This window comes from Asterias amurensis, chromosome 4 (genome assembly GCF_032118995.1).
Source record: "Asterias amurensis chromosome 4, ASM3211899v1".
In the NCBI taxonomy this organism is placed as follows: domain Eukaryota; kingdom Metazoa; phylum Echinodermata; class Asteroidea; order Forcipulatida; family Asteriidae; genus Asterias; species Asterias amurensis.
Window position 1 is genome coordinate 16,931,706 of NC_092651.1, and position 21,196 is coordinate 16,952,901.

The 21,196-nt window shown below is 39.1% G+C and overlaps 1 protein-coding gene across 1 annotated transcript in view; it reads right to left on the reverse strand.

Moving 5' to 3' along the window:
* The window catches only part of LOC139935946 (uncharacterized), a 119,012-nt gene that overhangs the window by 23,222 nt on the left and 74,594 nt on the right, over window positions 1-21,196 (reverse strand). The window contains exon 6 of the mRNA XM_071930595.1: window positions 10,893-11,037. Within this exon, the coding sequence (XP_071786696.1) occupies window positions 10,893-11,037 (145 nt within the window). The remainder of the gene's footprint in view (window positions 1-10,892; window positions 11,038-21,196) is intronic.

Genomic DNA, 21,196 nt, shown 5'->3' on the forward strand with positions numbered 1-21,196 from the left:
GCACAATAACCAATGGCTCATAATCGATTTCATTCGGAATCGAACCGATGCACGAAGTTTACTCTTTCTGCGATGATCAATAAGTTCAGGTAAGTATGTTATTATTGCACTAACTCACAAAACACAACAATTTGATGGATTTAAAACAAATTCAAACTTACAAGTGAAACAGTTGCTATCACAAATCCATGAAACACAATTCTCCCCTGAAGATATATCAATCCAGATATGAGCAAAGTAATTCCTAAAAACCCCAAACCAAGAGAGAGGAAATCCCAACCGGCGTTCTTCGTTTATGAGCAGCTGTGTGCGGTCGATGTGTGGTGCTACTGAGGTGGGTTTGGAAATGCTAGTGTTTATTGTGCACAGTGTGAACGATAGGCCAGACCAGTTCTACATGATGACTCATCCTGTGCAAATATGACGTCATCCACGTCACCAGTCACTACATGTACACGTTCATGGGCGTTCTATCCTTGATGTGTTTTGATTGGTCTAGTAATGATGCCGATGTAATTGAGAACGGATTGAACTTCATGTATAAATCAAGTTCAATCAACAGTTATGTATAACTGTGCCCTAATTAGAAAAAACTATTTACACTGGTCATCACTAGTTGGATGTAATCTAATGGCGTTTTAATGAGCTGCTCATTGACTTGAAACTTGCCAATATTATTTTTTGATTTTGGGGGTTGAACAAAGAATTGACTAGAGTGGGAATTGAACCAACGACCGCCGGATTAAAGTGCCGGCGCTCTACCAACTGAGCTATCTAGGTACCGCAATTTGTGTTTTTTTCTTGTTTTGTTCTGTGTTCTATTAATCTACATCTTCTGTACATAAGTACTTCTTGGCCTTGATGCCCCTTCAATAGTTTCCCATAGACAGTATGAATTTCCAACAGAAGAACCATTTGCAAAATGAAAACTGGTTGCCCTCTCAAAGATGAAACTCCAATCCGAATAATGACATTTTCTTTCATACATTTTAGTCATACAATTTGTTCTTTTTGTGCGTTAACAGCAGCTTGATTTGACTTGTCCCAGTCCTTGTTATACGATTACTAAGACACTTCGTACCTCCTTACAAGACACATCGTGCCTTCTCATTATAAGACAATTCGTACCTAGCAATGCTTCTCATTTTCCACAAGGACTTATCTTTGTTTTGTGAAATAATAATGGGGCTGAAAGTCTAATTTGTTGCGTATAAGAGACTGTAAATTAACAACGCTCAAATATTGTTACATCATGATTGCCAAACATGCTGGCGCCAGCGTAACTATATTCAACCTAGTATAGCTCACTCAGTGTATAATTAACCCTGAAGTATTCTTTGCTAGCGAAAAGGAAAATCAGAATTCGCTTATAGACAAACATAACCACAGTGACATTTTATCTCTATGTATATAGACTATTTGCGGCTAAACAAATTATACAACAATCTGTGAAGAATTTCTTCGGAATCGATGAAATCTGGGACTATTTTAGTGAGAATGGAATTCAATAATCATTCAATCAATAGGCCTATATACCGTAAAATGACAACCACAACTCGAACTGCCCGTGGGTTTTCATTGTTTGCTTGAGGAGGTCACAAATATATCATATTGCCTACCTTTTATTATCTGTACACTTTTTATCCTTCTGTAATAAATAATTTCAAGCATTCTGTAAGGTTGGGTTTCTCAAAATCCAAAATAAAACAGTTCCCCTCTGAGGTTTTACCGTCGAGTTTTAATTTCCAAGATGAGCACAAATTAATGTGGTGCTGCAGCTGCTGGCAGACAACTGATCAGAACAAGAAAGTGAATGTTCATTCCAATGGTTAGTAGTCCAGCTGATTCTGCATAGAACGAGTTACGTTATCTGATACACTTGTTATATTAAGGAAGTTATTCGATCGACGGAGTTCCGATTTCCTGCACAATTCCTTAGAAAGGGGAAAAATAACATGATTTGAACCCGGACTGTAGGCCTATAAACTGTAGATCCACTCTCATTTCAAGAAATTCGCTGTAATATTGTTCTTATTATTGGTGTTTGTGCAATTTTATTGAGAAGCACTTTGCAGTGCGTTGTGATTATTGTGTGAATCTCCTACTATTGAACATCCGACACGCCCTACTGTTACAGGGACGACTTGAGCCATGGATGAAGATGCAGGCCCTACATGCAAATCACAAGATTGTTTTACACACTGTATTGAGAACGTAATTGACTTCAACTAGTTTGGAACTTCTAAATGCCTGAACCATTAATTGTAAAGCCATGTTTGTTCTCGGGTTCAAGTGTAGAACGAAACCTACACCCAAACCGAACCAGCATGGAGCAAGGATTGGGGGGGGGGGGGGGGGGGGTAACCACTACCCTCCCCAACCTACACACAACCACTGGTCGTCTCGAGTGAAAACAGTTCCACCACTAACACCACGCCTTGAATTACTTATTATTCCTTGGCACCTTCTTTACGGATGATACGTTTGGATATTCATGTATTCTTGTGAATTTTTTACACAATAAAAAAAAAAATCAACAACTCATTTATTGGGTCTTCGTCATCGTGGCATGCAGAAGAAAACCTATTTATTCTCAGCTGGATTTAACACCCCTGAGTGAACAATGCTTGAATTAAACGTTTGACATTATTTCAAAATGAAAGAGGAACCCAGTTATAAAAAAAAGAGATCGCGAACAACATGTATTATTGTCACCCTTAACAAAGCTACACCAGGAAGGGGTAAAAAAAAGGGACATTCCAATGTGAGTTAGGGCCTATACTTAAAGGAACACGTTGCCTTGGATCGGACGAGTTGGTCAAAACAAAAGCGTTTGTAACCGTTTTGTATATAATGCATATGGTTGGAAAGATGTTTTAAAAGTAGAATACAATGATCCACACAAGTTTGCCTCGAAATTGCGTGGTTTTCCTTCTACTGTGCGAACTAACACGGTCGGCCATTTATGGGAGTCAAAATTTTGACCCCCATAAATGGCCGACGTGTTAGTCGACGAGGTAAAAGGAAAACCACGCAATTTCGAGGCATGTTTGTGTGGATCATTGTATTCTACTTTTACAACATCTTTCTACCCATATGCATTTTATAAAAAACGGTTACAACGCTTTTCAAAGACCAACTCGACCGATCCAAGGCAACGTGTTCCTTTAATTAAAATCAAAAGTAACACTAGAATGATTTGCACTCCCTCATTAAATGTATAAATAATGTGATTAGTTTCTAAACTTAACAATATAGAATGATTTGCACTTCGTCAAATGTATAAATGTTTTTAGTTTCTAAACTTCTGTTTTTCTAAACTTCCGTCTAAGCTGGTTTCGCTCTTCCACCCTACCCACAAAACATTACAACTACATGAGTCACTATGTACAAGTGGTTAACCGGTATTTTATTGGAGTCATAACTTCTATAATTGTTTTGATTGTAAACAAAACAATCATTTTTTATCAATAGACACACCAAGGTTAGGGAATTCCAGAATATGACTAGACACAATGCGAATACAAAAAAAGATAATTGTTATACTTAAATGATGAAAAGATCTTCAACTAAACATGAAATAGTAGAGAACGAAAGCTTTCCCGAGTGCACCCACTTGTATGTTTGTATTTGTTGTTTATTCCTTCTTGATTTCATTCGGGTCAGAGAACTGTTCGATCGGTATTTATTTTTTTCCAATCAATTACTTTGATTTAACTATCTTACGGTTCTGATATTCATAGCATTGGAACGTATTACCCGCATGATTATGGTAAGTGCTAACTATAGGGAGGGTCTTCAGAAGTTAGTCTATAGTATTCTCATGAGTATTAACTTGATTGACAACACTTAAATCCTCTGCATAGTACATCTGATGGTTCTAACAAATAGACCGGGTAGGATTGTCATCTAATGATCGACCTTGAGAATGAACAGATTAAAATGTATCTCCTACCCCAATGACACGTACAGTTTTAAAGGCCGTGGACACTATTGGTAATTACTCTTAAAACATTGAGTAATGGGGAGAGGTTGATGGTATATAAAACATTGTGAGAAAACAGCAACCTCTGACATGACGTAATTTTCGAGAAAGATGTAATTTTCACGAATTTGATTTCGAGACCTCAGATTTTTTTAGAATTTGAGGTCTCGAAACAAAGCATCTGAAAGCACACAACTTCGTGTGACCATGGTGCGACAAGGGTGTTTTTCTTTCATTTTAAATATCTCACAACTTCGACGACCAATTGAGCTCAAATTTTCACAGGTTTGTTATTGTTTATGTATATGTTGAGATACACCAACTGTGAAGATCTGTCTTTTACAATTACCAATAGTGTCCAGTGTCTTTAAATGTAGTTTCGTCACAAAGCTTGACTTCGATCTTCTTGATCATTGTGACTTTTTATTGGTCTCGTGTTATTTTTTAATGCTAACATGTTAAGCTTAAATGTAGTTTGTACTGCTGTACTATGGAAGGTAGATCAGATGTCATGTTTTATCACGTGGATATATGAGATTTGACGAATGAGGAAACTCCTGAAAAATGCTTGCGGACCTGGGTTCCCCCTCATTCGACAAGAAGAACCTCTTAAATGATACAATTCAGAAGGCTTTTACAGACAAGACAACATTATTTGACACAATGTGGTATATTTCTTTCTCCTTTTGGTGACTGCTTTTAATTTAAACTTACAGCCTCAAGGAAATTTTAAGAAAATCCTGAAAACAGGAAATATTCTGAGAGATCAGACGCCATCACTAGACATTGTGTGTCTATTGATGTGTGTCTATTAAAGTTGTGAGAGGCATCTGTCCGACGAGGTTAGTCTGGTAGGTCTACCAAGCTTGAGTTACAGACACCAAATCACCACACAATGAATCCAAAACGTGTGCGACATTCACCATGCACGAGACAATGACACTGCTACGACAATACAAGGTCAATATGCTGAATAGATGGTAGTTTGACCTTGCGACATAGCCATACAAATCGCACAGCCGGCAGGCTGGTCGGCCACTAATCAGCCGGTCTTTACTGACAATGACAGACGACACCCAGTCTGACCAACAAACCACACCACAGTCACTGTCAGCTTGGGTTGATAGTTTGATATCAATCTTGATAAAACAACCCCATATCATATCAAATGCATATCTTGGTAGATGGTATAGTTTGATAATTGATCCGTCATTATGAATCATAATATCCAACTCAGAATGAAAACAAACTATTTCTGCGTCTTCCATTGTTTCGCCATTTATCGCACATGCTATGAATCTTTGAGGGGCGGGGCAATATAAACATAAGTATTTCATTGGGTCCTATCCATTTTTTCACGGTGAAGTTCAGCTGGAATCTTTGCTCTAGAGATACATGGATGTATAGCTTCGTAGACCTAACTATATTAACTTCAAAGGTTCAGATTGAATTTGATCAACCCATTTGTTCAATTCCTTCTGGATTTCATTTTGTCTAGGTCTTTTTTTTGTTCGATACTTACGAAAACACCAGTCCTATTTAAAGCCACTGGACAAGTTCACAGATTTACAAATAACTTACAGGGTTTACAGAAGGTAATGGTGGAAGCCTTCTCTTGAAATATTATTCCATGAAATGCTTTACTTTTTGAGAAAACATTAACACAATATAAATTTTCGATATGGAGAATTACGGATTTATTTTAAATACATGTCATGACACGGCGAAACATGCGGAAACAAGGGTGGGTTTTCCCGTTATTTTCTCCCGACTCCGATGACCGATTGAGCCTACATTTTCACAGTAGGTTTGTTATTTTATATATAAGTTGTGATACACGAAGTGTGGGCCTTGGACAATACTGTTTACCGAACGTGTCCCATGGCTTTAACTTTGTTTTCCAAAAAAATCGAAAGGAAACATTTCTCCTTATAACTGCTCTTTGTACAGACTTCTAATCTATAAATATAAAAGAAGCTCCCATCACCGAGTTTGGGGAAAACCATGTATGGCATTCGGTACGAATGATGAAGTGTCCGCACATTTGAAGCCAAGCTGTAAATTATTAATTCATGTCATTGTCCAATATTTGCAAGACTTATGGTCCTGCTGATATTCTCCCACTCATTGTATCGCATGACGAATTATGAAACAATTAGCAATTAACGTATCTGGTAAACGAAACCAGACGATCCGAGACAGCTTAACATTACATTCCATCACTAAATCATTAAGAATTGCACACAGACATTTTCAGCATGTAATTAATAACCATCCACAACGACCATGCATGGTTGAATCATGACTATACCGGTATCCATCCATGGCCGAACCGGTCTCACTACAAAAGCTAATAATCAGGCAATGGTTAAAAATAACCCATGCCTAGACCATGACATCACTAATTGACAACACGGCTACATATGTTCCAGGGACTATTGTTAATAATTATTGTATTGTGCCGACAATGATCAGAACTCATAGTCCATGTTGATTCTATGCCGTTTACTCGGCAGCGAACTTGTGTGTTGATAAAAATGTTACTATTCAACAAACATTCAACAATTAAAATGTGCTTATCGAGCCGTGTATGTTGACAACAATCATTGGGGCAAAGTACAGCGTAGGTGTGAAGTTAATGACAATGTTTAACATGTACGTACATGAAGTCACCATGAATAGATTGTAAGATTAATAATTCATAAAAGAACTGGGTGTTATATTTGGTGTTCCTTTTATTTGGTCTTTTTGTGTAGTGGTGTTTTTCGGTGTCGTTTTTTTGGTGGAGTCGGTGACAATGTTACATGTAGGCTTACAGGAAGTCACTATAAATAGGTTGTAAGATTAGTAATTCATGAGAACGGGTTATTTTTGGTGTTCCTTTTCATTTGTCTTTTATGTTTAGTGGGGGTTTCCGGTGTCGTTATTTTGGGCGACCCGTTACCGTATGTGACCATGACGCACCTTAAGTTACTCATCACTGTTGGCCGCTCGCTACCCCAAACAAAACATGCAGGAACTTAGAAACTGTGAGGGAAAAGCGATCTCATAGCTCGTGCAAACAGGCCATTGAGATGACAACATTGTGACCGTTGTGAAAACGTTGTTCTTTCTCCATGTCCAAACCAACGGTCTTTGTTCAGGACAAAATTCTGTATCGGTGTCTTAATATTCAAGTGTTTTGCTTAATGACGCCATTAGTATAGACTGGTTGCGACTGCGAAAGACGTCTAGTCTGTAAAAACGACAATTTACAAAACCGAAACCAAGCAGTCGGAATCGATTATGTTTCAGCATCAGTAAATACGGGCGCCGTGAAGAACAATACAATTTGTTCTTGGGTTTTTAAATACCATAAATTTGGTTCTTTCTAGGACCTAATTATTTCATAGAGCTGCTTAAAGACAGTGGACACTATTGGTAATTGTCAAAGACCAGTCTTCACACTTGGTGTATCTCAACATATGCATAGAACAACCTGTGAAAATTTGAGCTCAATTGGTTGTCGAAGTTGCGAGATAATAGTGAAAGAAAAAAGCACCCTTGTCACACGAAGTTGTGTGCTTTCTGATGCTTGATTTTGAGACCACAAATTCTAAACTTAAGGTCTCGAAATCAAATTCGTGGAAAATTACTTCTATCTCGAAAACTACGTCACTTCAGAGGGAGCCGTTTCTCACAATGTTTTTCATACTATCAACCTCTCCCCATTACTCGTAATCAAGAAAGGTTTATGATGATAATTATTTTGAGTAATAACCAATAGTGTCCACTGCCTTTAAATATGATGTTGTGTTTTAAAATGTTCTTATTAGCAAAAACAAGCAGAACCCTAGAGTGCAGTACACGTCCGTGACATAGTTTGGCTCAGTTCTTTTTTCTACACAGACTGGGTGACCATGGAGCAATGGGGGTGACCTATTTATGAATTTAATAGTGCATTGCACCATTTTCCGTGCTCTGTTTGAAACATGGAGCAATGGTGAACAAATAGTCTGATGTCATCCTAACAAAGGCTTAATTACATTCCGGGTCACGATAGTCAATACAAAAAATGACCTAGCTGACCCGTTGCCCGTTGGATCACGGTTTTTAGTGGAATGTAGTTTGTTTCAACAACAAAAATGAACGCGAAATTATCACACACAAAAAAACCCATTAATATTGGTCAGATTGTGTCCGAATGCAGTGACAGCCGGTCGGTCACACAACAGCAGTCAAGATCCACACTTGATTCAGAGAAAACGCAAACTTGCTCCGTGTTTAACTACATTACTTAGTGAATATAACCACTTGAAATCAAAAAGATTTAACCCCCCAAAAAGAAGTAACTTACATACTACACGTCGTCACAATATCAGTACAAAATCGTATTTCCACTCCAGCAGCAAGAACCATTGGAAGAATAATCCATATCGTGCACAAACTCAAATAGAAGTTCACAGCTGTGATGTTCACCCTATGAGAGCTCTTTATTGCTCCATGATCTCACAAACCACTGCTTCAAAGCATAGATTGTTCTCTACACGCACAGCCCTGTACAAGATCCTTTCTTAAAACAATATGCCCACAGCATGTCACATGGATAGGTTGTTGTCTCAGCTATAAATTTGAACCTCCACTGCACGACTTCATCAACAACAAACTCCCCTGCATCTGCACTCGAAACTCAAATAGCAATTTTTCACTGCAGTTGAGCTTCAAATGCCAACCCGAGTCCACCAAATCCTGCGCGGTAATAATCCAATGTGAAAAGCAATGATGGAAAACAGCTACATATCTGCAAACTATTAGACCCTCGCTGGGTGCGCGCACAGTGAACGATAAAGAGAACCTCCTTCAGTCGACACGAACGCAAATCTGAAGGTTAGAAAACCCTGCAACAACCGCCTTCAACAAGGAAACTGTGTTCTTCACAGACCAGCCTTTATTATATTTTTCATTTGTGTGCAATCAATAAAAAAAATCCTATTAGCAAATTGCGGTTAGCTAATAATAGTAGAAAACAAAACCAAGCAAGCGATACTTCCTGGCGAGCTATCAGTGAAACGCTTAACGCCCACAATTGCAGTAAATAAGACCAGGTTATTTTCCCCTATTTTGCACCCAAAATGCATGAGAAACCACAGCAGAAAATTGATTGAACAACCACAGAAACTTTCCTTGCGAGCCCACGGGCGGGAGACCTGTTAACCACAATATCAGGTTATCAATTTACTATACAACAACCGCTCCAGTGTTCGCTGCCACAAGTGGTACCCTTGTTCTTGGCGGCTTTTGTAAGCCCACGTAAGATTATAGCGATTATAATAGACCTGTGTATTAATCGAGTGTAAATCTTAGTGTTGACAGCAGAATTGAGAAGAGAAATGATGCATGAGAGAAATTCTTGGAATATACAATATACTGCCAGCACTATTAACCATTGCTCTGAATGGTCTGAAGCCCCTTTCACACGAAAGCAATTTAGCAAGGGTCCATTGCTAAACTATAGCATGGTTGTACAATTTTACAAAAGTGACGTTGTGTGAAAGGACAATAATTTTAGGGGTGCCCAAGTTCCCTTGTAAAGTATTGTCCAATATTGCTATGTTGTCTCCTGGCTCCTTTTTCGCCGTGTGAAAAGGGATTCCAATAAGGATGTAGGCCCCTACACGTCGTACACAGAACCACTCCAATAAGGAACTGCTAAACTTTCAGTTTAGTTATGAGTTTATCGAATACCAGGATTTGTTCTAATTAAGAGCATAATAAAGATTGTAATCATGGCTGGTTTTTACATTTGTACTGGGGAAATAATAAGAGAAAGATTGCGACGTGTCCGTAGTCAACCATAGCGGGTCAATGGACTCGCACCAATTAGCAGTGGAACTCTCTGACCCGACTCTATGCCCGAAGCCACGCAACGTCGCCATGCTTACGGATAGACCTTTATCATGCTGTCTCCATCTTGGTCATGCTCCTTATATCGAATAACAATAATGAATGCTAAAAAATACATTCTCTTAACCTAGGAACCAGACTATTTTTTCTTCCAGCCTCGGTTTGGTTACATTGATATCAATGGGACAAATTCAAGATGGCTGTCTATTGGCCAGTTTGGGTGGTGCTGTGGGTGGCAATTCATGGCAGAGCAGTGGAATTATTTGACCCGAAGCCAGCCGTTTACGGATTGACTAGTTTGGGTGGTGCCGTGGCATTTCATGGCAGACAGGGTTCTATTGTGGGCAACCCTCCCTCCGTAGTGCATGGATGAAGGTAGACTTGATGACAAGTCGTTAGGCGCTGCCTATTTGTCAGCCGTTCATGCAACAGTCACCGACAGTGCGATTATACACATGCAACGGTCGTAGGTAGCGCGTGGCAGTAATTGCGACTGACTCACACACACATACTGAGATCGAGGGTGAGTGTACCGTCCCCGTAGCTACACCGCGCTGTAACTACACCGCGCTTAACAATTACCGTCTTGACTTCAAGACTAGGATGAAGGCCTTTCTGTTCATTGTGTAACCACAGTGGTGTTATCGTTTGATATCAAAATTTTATATATTATTCTAATTTAATTATCAACATCATTCAAGTAAATAGATGTTGAACCGGTACCCGCTAAGATTCGAACTACCTCTATATATCTCTGTGGTCAATAACGGCAAAGGTGGTGGGTTCGAATCCAATCAAACTACTACGTGGACATGCCTGTGGATTTTTTCCACAGAAGTGAAAAAAAAAAAAAAAAGTAAATCGATAAAGGGGTAGTATATTTCCCATGTAAAATCCACAACATCTCACCGGTCAGGAAAGTCCTTGGAAAGTACTTTCACCAATTCCACTGACAGTGTATCATCCATACCAATGAATACAAAACCATATACAGTTTCTTGACATGCTGTCTAATGGGTCTCACCTGTTCGAATATTGTGTTGAAGACATCTACGGGGTTGTTGAGATCGACCCCCTGTGGTACGCTGAATTGCTCCTCATCATTTACTTTAGTCTCGTCAAAATATTCCAACTGTTCGATAAGATCGCCATCTTCGGTCTCAGATTTTCTGAAAGAAAGAGAAGATGACAAATTTGTCCTAATGAACTTACTCTCATATGATATTTGCAACTTTGCAAAAGTGCTGATTCTTTGAGACTGCACTCTAAAAACCCCCGGGTCGGAATTGACCCAGATTTGAGTCCCAGGGGCCAGACCCATATCCGGGTCAGTTTGACCCGGAAGCCGTGTCAATGTGACCTGGAATCCCTGTGGTTAAAAGCGGGGATTTTGACTCGGATTCCGGAAAACCATGACACGGGTTCCAGGTCAAATTGACCCAGTAATGGGTCTGGCCCCCTGTGACCCAAATCCGGGTCAATTCTGACCCGGGAGTTTTTAGAGTGTGTGTGTCACGCGGACTGTGCGGACAATGGTCATTGCCAGAGCACTTACGATCCACACTCTGCGTGACTAAAATAACATAGTATTGGAATAATAAATATGTGAACGGTTAAGCTCAAGCGGTCATCAGAGACACGAGAAAATAGTGACAATAATGAATGGCAACTTTTGGTCTTGTGATGGTCAACTCTCATGAAGCTCTATAGGTGTTTTTTTCTCATGTACAATGTTCCGCTGGTCAAATGCCAATTCTGCAGACCAGTCAAAATTATGTCAAGGTGGTCCGGCTGGAAAAAACATTCCCCCCTCCGCCCCCCCCCCCCAAAAAAAAAAACACAAAAAAAACAAAAAAAACACACAAAAACTAAAAAACTATAAACAACTGTTTATCATAATGTTTTCAAACTTGGGTACCATGGAAATTATAAAAAGCTGGAGGACCAACTCGTCCCGCTGGCTGGTCACCCCCTGCAAATCATTATACTACACACGCCACCTGAGAAAAAAACGCATGTGTTTTTGTTTTGGGACATTATTTTGAGTTGGTCGAATTCTGAGCCAATGTCTTAAACTGTTCAAGGAGAAATGGAGCAGAGGAGCAAATTTCAATTATTATTCCAATCCTCAAGTTCCACGAAGTAGTATGTGTTATTGATGTTTGCCAGGCCTGTATGCTTCGTTTTTTCGAAAAGGCAAGGGCACCAAGGCATTTTCTTCTTTGTAAAGGGCACCCTATGATGAAATTGCAAATTTGTACTGGATCATTTCGAGGGCACCAAGGCAATGACCAGGGGACACGGAGGCAATCGCCTTCGTTGCCTCGGTGAAGTATCAGGCCTGTGTTATACTAACGATGAAGCACATTGATTTCACCGCTCTCTTTTTGGCGGCAACGGGTAGGTTGAGGCAGATAACAGCCCACCTCCCATTTTGTCACACGTAAAACATTCAAACTCAAAACAGACCACAATTAAATTACCAAAAAAAGAACCTTAATTGTGGTCACTTTTAATGAAAGCCAGGGGGGAAAGTTGGGGTTAAATCACCAGCTAATAACCTTGATCCCATCAGATGAGAGCAGTGCTAAAAAAAACACGAGATGAGATTGTGACGTACCGGGTACCCGCAAGCAACCTCCTTCCCAGGGGGTTAAACAAAACTAAGACTTTTCGAGGAATGATGACAGCTTTTGATTCCCTGAAAGTTTTCATGCTGGGTTAATGTGAAGCAGGGGTTTACTTTGCAAAAATCTTATTGTGGGTCAAGTTTTGCATTGGGTACGTAACTCCCTGACCCAATAGTCAAAATACACGATTAATAATAGGCTACTACTAGTTCACTAGATTTCGTGCTACTTGTGACGTCGTAAGAATGTGGAAGTGGGGCTAATTTACTCAAATGGTGAAAATACACAACTATAGTAGATTTGAGCTGTAGAATATAACCAAAGTGCCGTATGAATAAACGAGAATGTGTGAATTTGTCATGTAAACACTGGTAACCGATAGTGGGTACAACAGGTCAGGCTTAAGTACAGATGTCACCATATTGCTAGTCAACATAACCTTGATTTCAGACCTATACACCTCTCTTAATATTTATGCATGAGGTACGTCACAATGCAACTCCAAACTAGGCGATGGCCACAGCCACTGCAAGTGATGTGTGACGTGCGCCCATAGCCACATTTTGGGTAAGACTTATGACGTAATGCATAAATATTAAGAGAGGCGTATAGGGATCAGACTATTGTTATGTTGCCCTTCCTATACGGGCCCAAAAAGGCGTCTTCGAAACCACGTCCCCGGTATAAGGCTTCGGCTAGTTCAGACAAGTTAAGTCCAAAACTCCCATCCAGCACACGTTTAATATTTAAGTTTGGGCTTTGTCAATAACGACACACTAAAAGTCCAAGTACACTAAAAGCCCACTAACAGTTATATATAATGCAGTGTTTCAAAAGAATAGGTTACCCTACGAAGCTTGGTGTTCTTAACGCACTACGAAAACAAAATAACTCCCACTTTGACACAAACCGCATTAAAACTACTTGGACAAATCGAAATGAAATGGGTGGCGCCTACAGAAGACCAAAAGTCAAGGTTCTCCAATATTTTCTTTGACCGGCTCTTTCAGTGTTGACTTGCCCCCTCTGACATTTGGAAACGCAACCCTAAAACGGAATCCCCCACCTGCAAAGAGCGGTGCGTTGAGATGTTTTATTGAATTCGATCTCACGGACGGATACAAATCAATTTACTTGTCCATTCCAATTAGCTGTGTAAATCTCTTTGGACGATTTTTGTGCCTTTAAGTTCAACATATCAGTTTGATTGTGGTTGGCTATTATGATGGGTAATGTAGGAGCATTTGCTTCCTCAGAAAACAACAAGTCTGGTCATGTCTTCTAATGTGTACTCAAGAACAATCACGGTCTTACTACACTAAAACCCATCGTAGTCAGAAAAAAAGGATCAAACAATCATGATTCGCACCAAATTCATAGACTTGGCAAGTCCCTCCGAGCCGGTCGACGATGCGCCCTCTAACGGCAACTAAAGTTACGCCAAATCTAGACTTCACTATTCTCCTTTCCAATGTCACTTCACATCAATTTATTTGCTCTTTTAGAAAATGCTGAAATGCCTGACCTAGTGAGAAGAATTGTTGGAGCCTACAGCCCCTAATCCTTCGGAATCCTTCATTCCGGCAAAGAGGACATAGTTTGTAATAAATTTAGTGTTTGTGTCCGTAATGAAAATAATACGCAAGACCCCAATCTCATATTAATGGGGGGGGGGGGTACCGAAGGCTTGATTTGAGAGAGATATAGTTTAAAACCATATGTTTGATACCAAACAGGTCATTATTATATTGTGGAATGATGGGCAGCGTTGCTAAGCTATAAGGACAACCAAAACACATCAAGTGGTTAAGACAATCGTCGTAAACCCTTTCCCTCCCCTCTAAACATCCGTTGCCTGAGAGTATACGGTGCCAAGTAGCAGAATGCTTGGGGAGTGGGACTGATGAGGATGTTCAAAAAATTAAATTGTGAAGATTTCAAATCAAACATCCACATATTGATGTGCTTGTAATGCACATAATAATTGGCTCACCGACAAAAAAGCAACCTAGCAATTAGTCAACAAATGTCACCACCGTCCACCAATGCCAAACATAAACCAATCCAAATTCTTCAGTAAATCAATAAGCATGGTTGAAATACACAACTTCTCAATTCATAATTAACACAAATACCAAGTTAATCTCGTCAGATAACAAACTATAAATCTATCTTTCTTCACGACCACTGCTTCCCCCTTGCGCCATTACCAAGAGCAACACCATGATCTTATCCCAGGAATTCCTCCACGGTCACCGGCCTTAAAATAACCCTCCAGCCCCGGCACTCTCTAACCCTACCCCCTTCAGACCCACGCAAGCACCCTTCAGTGACCTCTGCATAAACTGAGTGAAATTAAATTCTGCTCTCTCTCTCTCTCTCTCTCTCTCTAGGAAGGTATCAATATCTCAAGTAGAGCTGAATAATGCCTTTGAATTATCTTTCTTTGTGTGAAAGACCTTTTTCAAATGGGCAGCTAAATGAGAATTACAAGTTAAAGGTCAGGCTTAACTTGACTGGTGGTTAATGTTGGGGTCATGCTTAAAAAGGTTCACATAAATTTAACTCACATATTAGGGGCATTGAGGTTGCGATATATGTATTTTATCAAAAATATTACAACATAATAATAATAAATAAATCCCTTGGTTTTCGTTTAATTTCATGACAGATCACGGACCCACTTAGTAAGGGCAAATTTTCCTCTTGACCAAATGGCGTATATTCCGATGGTTGCGACTCTAGAAGCACATTAAAGGCAGTGGACACTATTGGTAATTGTCAAAGATCAGTCTTCTCACTTAGTGTATCTCAACATAATATGCATAAAATAACAAACCTTTGAAAATTGCAGCTCAATCGGTCATCGAAGTTGCGAGATAATAACGAAAGAAAAATAACCCTTGTCACACGAAGTTGTGTGCGTTTAGATGGTTGATTTCGAGACTTCAAGTTCTAAATATGAGGTCTCGAAATCAAATTCGTGGAAAATTACTTCTTTCTCGGAAACTATGGCACTTCAGAGGGAGCCGTTTCTCACAATGTTTTATACCACCAACCTCTCCCTATATTACTTGTCACCAAGAGAGGTTTTATGCCAATAGTTATTTTGAGTAATTACCAATAGTGTCCACTGCCTTTAATGTGGGCTTTTAAAAGTCTCACTAATTACAACATATATGTACTGTAAAAGCTATCGTCCGTGAAAAACTCTTTTAAAGTATAGGGAGCAATTCCGAACAGCAACATTGTATTCGATTTCAAGGCAAAGTTTTACCCCTTTAAGCCTGAATTCGTGACCTTATCTCATGGTCATGTGTTAGGGCATAGTTAGAGTAATTGCATAAACTGTTGAAATGTATTCAATTTACGAAACGCAGCTGAACCCCTGGGTGTACTGGTCTGCTTAATGTGCCCCTATAAAATGACCGCACGTATCTCTTTCAACTGCATTATCAAAACAAATAATCGGGGTCACCTTTTCTTGAATTTAGGGTTTTCTGTTACTTCGGTCATACTTGGGGCAAGAACAATAAGAATTGATGTAGAACCATATGGGGAATAGTGAAACTCAAAATGTTGAATTATGTTAATACGTTGCTCAATGGATAGTCTATTGCAGTATTTGAAGATCAGGGCCCAATTTCATAGCAGAAAATATAGCCTAACAATTTTCTGCATAGCAGAAATGAGAAGTAGGATTTGAAGCTTTGCATGGTGGAAATAAGATATGGAAAGGTTGGCGGTAACACCATGTAATGACTATCTCTAAATGAGTTGGGGTGGTTCTGAAAAGAAATGAGAAGGATACCAGACACAAATTGTACACGTGGCATGGTGTTTTGGCTGGTCACCCTGTTCTGGTAAGCATGATGTTGTTGTGCTGAGCTTTGTAGTGCTTATTTTAAAGCAGCTCTATGAAATTGGGCTCTGGCATAATTGAAGCTTGCCATAACAAGAGGAAAGTGACATACACAGAAAGAGTTTGTACTGTGAATTTAAATTTTTCGCGATTCTTAATTCCTTTTTTTTTTCTTTTTTTTTTCTATAATTCAAAATTAACATAATTAGTTCCCATTCCGGACATTGAAGGGACACATTTTCTTATTCCAGTTTGTTAACGTTGGAAACTAGGCCTACATGTTCACTCAGTGGTCTACTGTCTGGCTAAATGCCAGTCAAAACACCTGTGGACCAGTCAGAATTCTGTCCAAGTGGTCCATCTGACTAGTTCAGTGTTGAAAAGCATACTTCATTTGAAGTAATGACTCGTGAAAAAGGCTGACAGGGCAGTGACATAAAATGTTACTGGCCCAACTGGCCAGAAGTAATAAGGGCAAACCAGTGAATCATAAGTCTATTTTATTCACAGTTTGTTTTCTTCCAAAAACTGTTGCTAATTTACAGGAACATGTACCATAATTTGAAGCACCTGTTTTCATCCGTAAGAAAATTTTACCCTACAGCGAACCATCGTTAATATAAGAGCACGTCATGAACAGTTAACTTTTTTTTAAAGAGTATATTCTTAAGTCCCGAATCCTATTGGCCAATCACTAAAAAGTTATTGGCAAACATAGTTAATCTTGTTTATTATTCACAGTTTGTTTTCTTCTAAAATTGATGTTAATTTACAGGAACTTGTAGCATAATTTGAACCACCTGTTTAAAACAAATTAACCCGGAAAGTTTTCGCCCGTAAGCAAATTTCATCCTAAAGCGAACCATCGTTATAAAGAGCACGTAAAAACAATTTATAACAGTAAATAGTATACTCTGCAGCCCCGAAACCACATGTGTTCAAAAATATTACTTGAAATTTTTGCACGAACGCAAATCTCAAACTGACAATCCATACTGCAGTCCCACATGTTCAGCGAACCATCGTTGTACAGTGAACATCCAAAAAGAGATTCTCATTTTAAGAGTATAGTCCCGAATCTCATTTCTGCTCATCTGTGCTGTTTGTCTGTCTCTTATAACGACGTTCCTTGATGTCTCTTATAACGACGTTCCTTGCCGTCTCTTTTAACGACGTTCCTTGTCGTCTCTTATAACGACGTTGTCTCTTATAACGACGTTCCTTGGAACTTTGCCATTCTCCGGTCCCTTTTCCATGGTCTCAGTGACCTTGTTTTTGACGAGAGTCGACTGAACTTTGGCCTATATTTTATAGTTTCACCCAAAAATGATATAATTGATATAGTTTTAACTGCTTCATTTATTACCAAATGTTGCTGTTGGTTTTTGTTGATACTTTTATATCCAGCAAGTGGGGCAGTGGTTCCCTCCCCTGAGGTATATCAGAAACTGTTGATTGTTGTCTCACACTCAGTAACATATCATTTGGGAGCTAAAAGGACATTTGAGTTGTAACTGCTTCATACCAAATATTACCAAATGTGGCTGTTAGTTTTCGTTAGAATTTTAATGTAACGGGCATTCCAGTGAGGTATCCAAAAAGTGGGGCAGTGGTACCTTCCCTAAGGTATATCAGAAACTGTTGATTGTTTCTAACACTCAGTAACATATCATTTAGGGGCTAATATTTCAACATAGTGTGTTTAACCTTCCTAGCCCTTGAAATGCAATTCACAAGAGTACTATAAACACACGGTATGTCCGTCCTTTTAGCTTTGGCCATGAAAGCCTTTTTTATAACCAAATTGTTCAAGTTCTGAATCCCAGGTGTCCGAAAAAACAAAGCACGGTTTTGAGACTTGGTGGTATGTGATAGATGGCAGTGCCGGCTGTGATAAGTACCCAGTGTAAAGGTCAGATCATCCAGCAGAAATGAAACATAAAATGGTTGTAGATTCAAACTATACGTTAAAGGAAATTAAGAACATTTGAAATTTTCAAAGACTAGTTTCTGCATAGCCTTGCTCAAGGCAGTCGTATTATTCACTCCGAGAAAAGACCGCCGCTGTATAAAAACCCACCCGTATTCACTGTGCGTAACATCGCACGACACGATGCCCCCGTACGCTGCCCGCATGCGGAGGCCGTCAGACGGCCTCCGCATGCGGTTAGTGGTACGAGTGCGGATGGCTTGTGTGCACAGTAGTCGTACGATGTGACAGTGTGTATACGGGTGGGTCATGCGGTGTGATCGCACGCACCACGCACAGGGTATACGGGTGGGTTTACAGCGGCGTCTTTTCGGAGCGAATAATGCGACTGCCTTGAGCAAGGCTAGTTTCTGCACCGTTTGTAACCTAAAATACACCTGTACATGAACAAAATGAACCTATGGCAGTCCAAGCTCAATCGGTCATCGGGTTTTGGACGCTGTGTGCGATAAAGAACAATTGTTTACTCATTTCTAACATTATAAGCAAAACTATCACAAGGAAGGTTTCCCACTATGACCATCTCTATACCATTCAAGTCATGTCCAACTCCGTGAACAATTATGTTTTCAATCTTAAAGGCAGTGGACACTATTGGTAATTACTTAAAAGAATTATTAGCATAAAACCTTACTTGGTAACGAGTAATGGGGAGAGGTTGGTAGTATAAAACATTGTGAGAAACGGCTCCCTCTGAAGTGACGTAGTTTTCGAGAAAGAAGTAATTTTCTACGAATTTGATTTCGAGACCTCAGATTTAGAACTTGAGGTCTCGAAATCAAGCATCTGAAAGCACACAACTCCGTGTGACAAAGGGTGTTTTTTCTTTCATTGTTATCTCGCAACTTCGACGACTGATACCCTCAAATTTTCACAACTTTCTTATTTTATGCGCATGTTGAGATACACCAAGTGAGAAGACTGGTCTTTGACAATTACCAACAGTGTCCACTGTCTTTAAATTTGTGCACATCCTTTAAATACAAAGTACTTGGTTGGTTCATGGTTGGTTATAGTTTACAAGCAAAAAAGGTGATATATTTCTCCTGAAGACAAGCAGAATGTGTTGCTTGAAACATCGAGACCACAACGGTTTCTTTCAGCACTATATATGGATTGGGTTTTCAGTTCCTACCTGCTGACTGCGTGGGTTTTCCCCTAAAATATTTATCTTGTGTTTCCTCCCACACCTAAACTGAATCTCACTTCATTGTCCTTTTCTCCATGGGGTTCTAGGCTAATTAGTACAGTGATTAAGTTCGCCTTTCTGTGAGTCATTGGCTTCACCGACAGAATAGATGAACGGGAAATGAACCAACACATCTCCCAAAAAGAAATGTTATAAATTATTATGGTTGTACCCGTATTAGTTTACTAAACATCATTCTCATATAGCTTCCAACACCACCGGTCATTAAAGGCAGTGGCCATGGTCATTATTGGTAATTATCAAAGACCAGTCTTCTCAGTTGGTATATCTCAACATATGCACACAAAAAAAGTACAAAATAACAAAACTTTGCACTTTTGAGCTCAATTTGTCGTCGAAGTTGCGAGATAATAATGAACGAAAAAACACCCTTGTCACATTGTGTGTTTTCAGATGCTTGATTACGATTACGATCAAATTCGTGGAAAATTACTTCTTTCTCGAAAACTACGTCACTTCAGAGGGAGCCGTTTCTCACAATGTTTTATACTATCAACCTCTCCACATTACTCGTTACCAAGTAAGGTTTTATGCTAATAATTATTTCGAGTAATTACCAATAGTGTCCACTGCCTTTAACTACCGAGTAGCCTAGGCTATAGAAAGATTATGCTTTCCTAAAAATGAAAAAAAAAATGAAAAAAGTAATGAAAGTTCATGAAGTCGAGTCTTTTAAAATACCCCATAAACATTTCGCGGCTCAATTCGATCGCAGCAATAAAAAATAAGGCAAATAATAATAACAAAGAACTTGACAAAACATAGGCCAATTAAAAAACATGATGATTTAACGACTAAACATTACGATTATTGAAAGTTCTTCTAAAGCTAGTGGAAAGCACATGACGAGCGCCACCAACGGTTGTGGAGAATGTCAACAGTGTCCCTATACAAAAATTACCCTTTGATTATTTGCTGTGCTCTACATGCAGTCTAGGTATACGACATCGTGTATTACCGTTGAGCACGTGATACAATTAACATTTAAAACATAAGATGATGTTAGGTTACTCTTCCATTTGCATTAATGTGGTAACATGAATTATTTATATAAGAAGTTATAGAATGAGAGAAGACAAAATATTCACACGTAAGTCTCCTTCAATCCCATCCCCATTGATACCTTTTGTAGATGAAGTTTTTTGGCAATTTTTTTTTTTTTTTTTTTTTAATGCAAGTCGCCCAAAACAAGGCTCAAAACATAGACATGCCTAAACTCAGTGAAGCTGAAGGTAGGAATTGACATTCCTCTTAAAAGACATGAATCCCTACTCACTGTGAAGATGCAATGTAATGTAATTTTACCTGTAGAAGTTTCATCTTCATAAGTCGTCAAGTTTTTTTTTAAGAACAAAAAATGAAAATCACAGAGCAACATTTTCAAGAGGTCGCGTAAATCCGTTCTACATGCTAAAATATTTTTCGTGAATTTTTTTTTACTCGTTTCTCAAAAACGACAGCACCCCAGCAAGTACTGTTAAGGGAAGCTTTCTACTTTCATTATCTTTTAACTGTGTAAGTTTAATGTAAATGTGTGGTGGTTTTTGTTTTGTGTCCTACAAAATGTACCCAGCCCCTTTAAGCTTTAAAGGAACACGTTGCCTTGGATCGGACAAGCTGGGTTATAAAAAGCGTT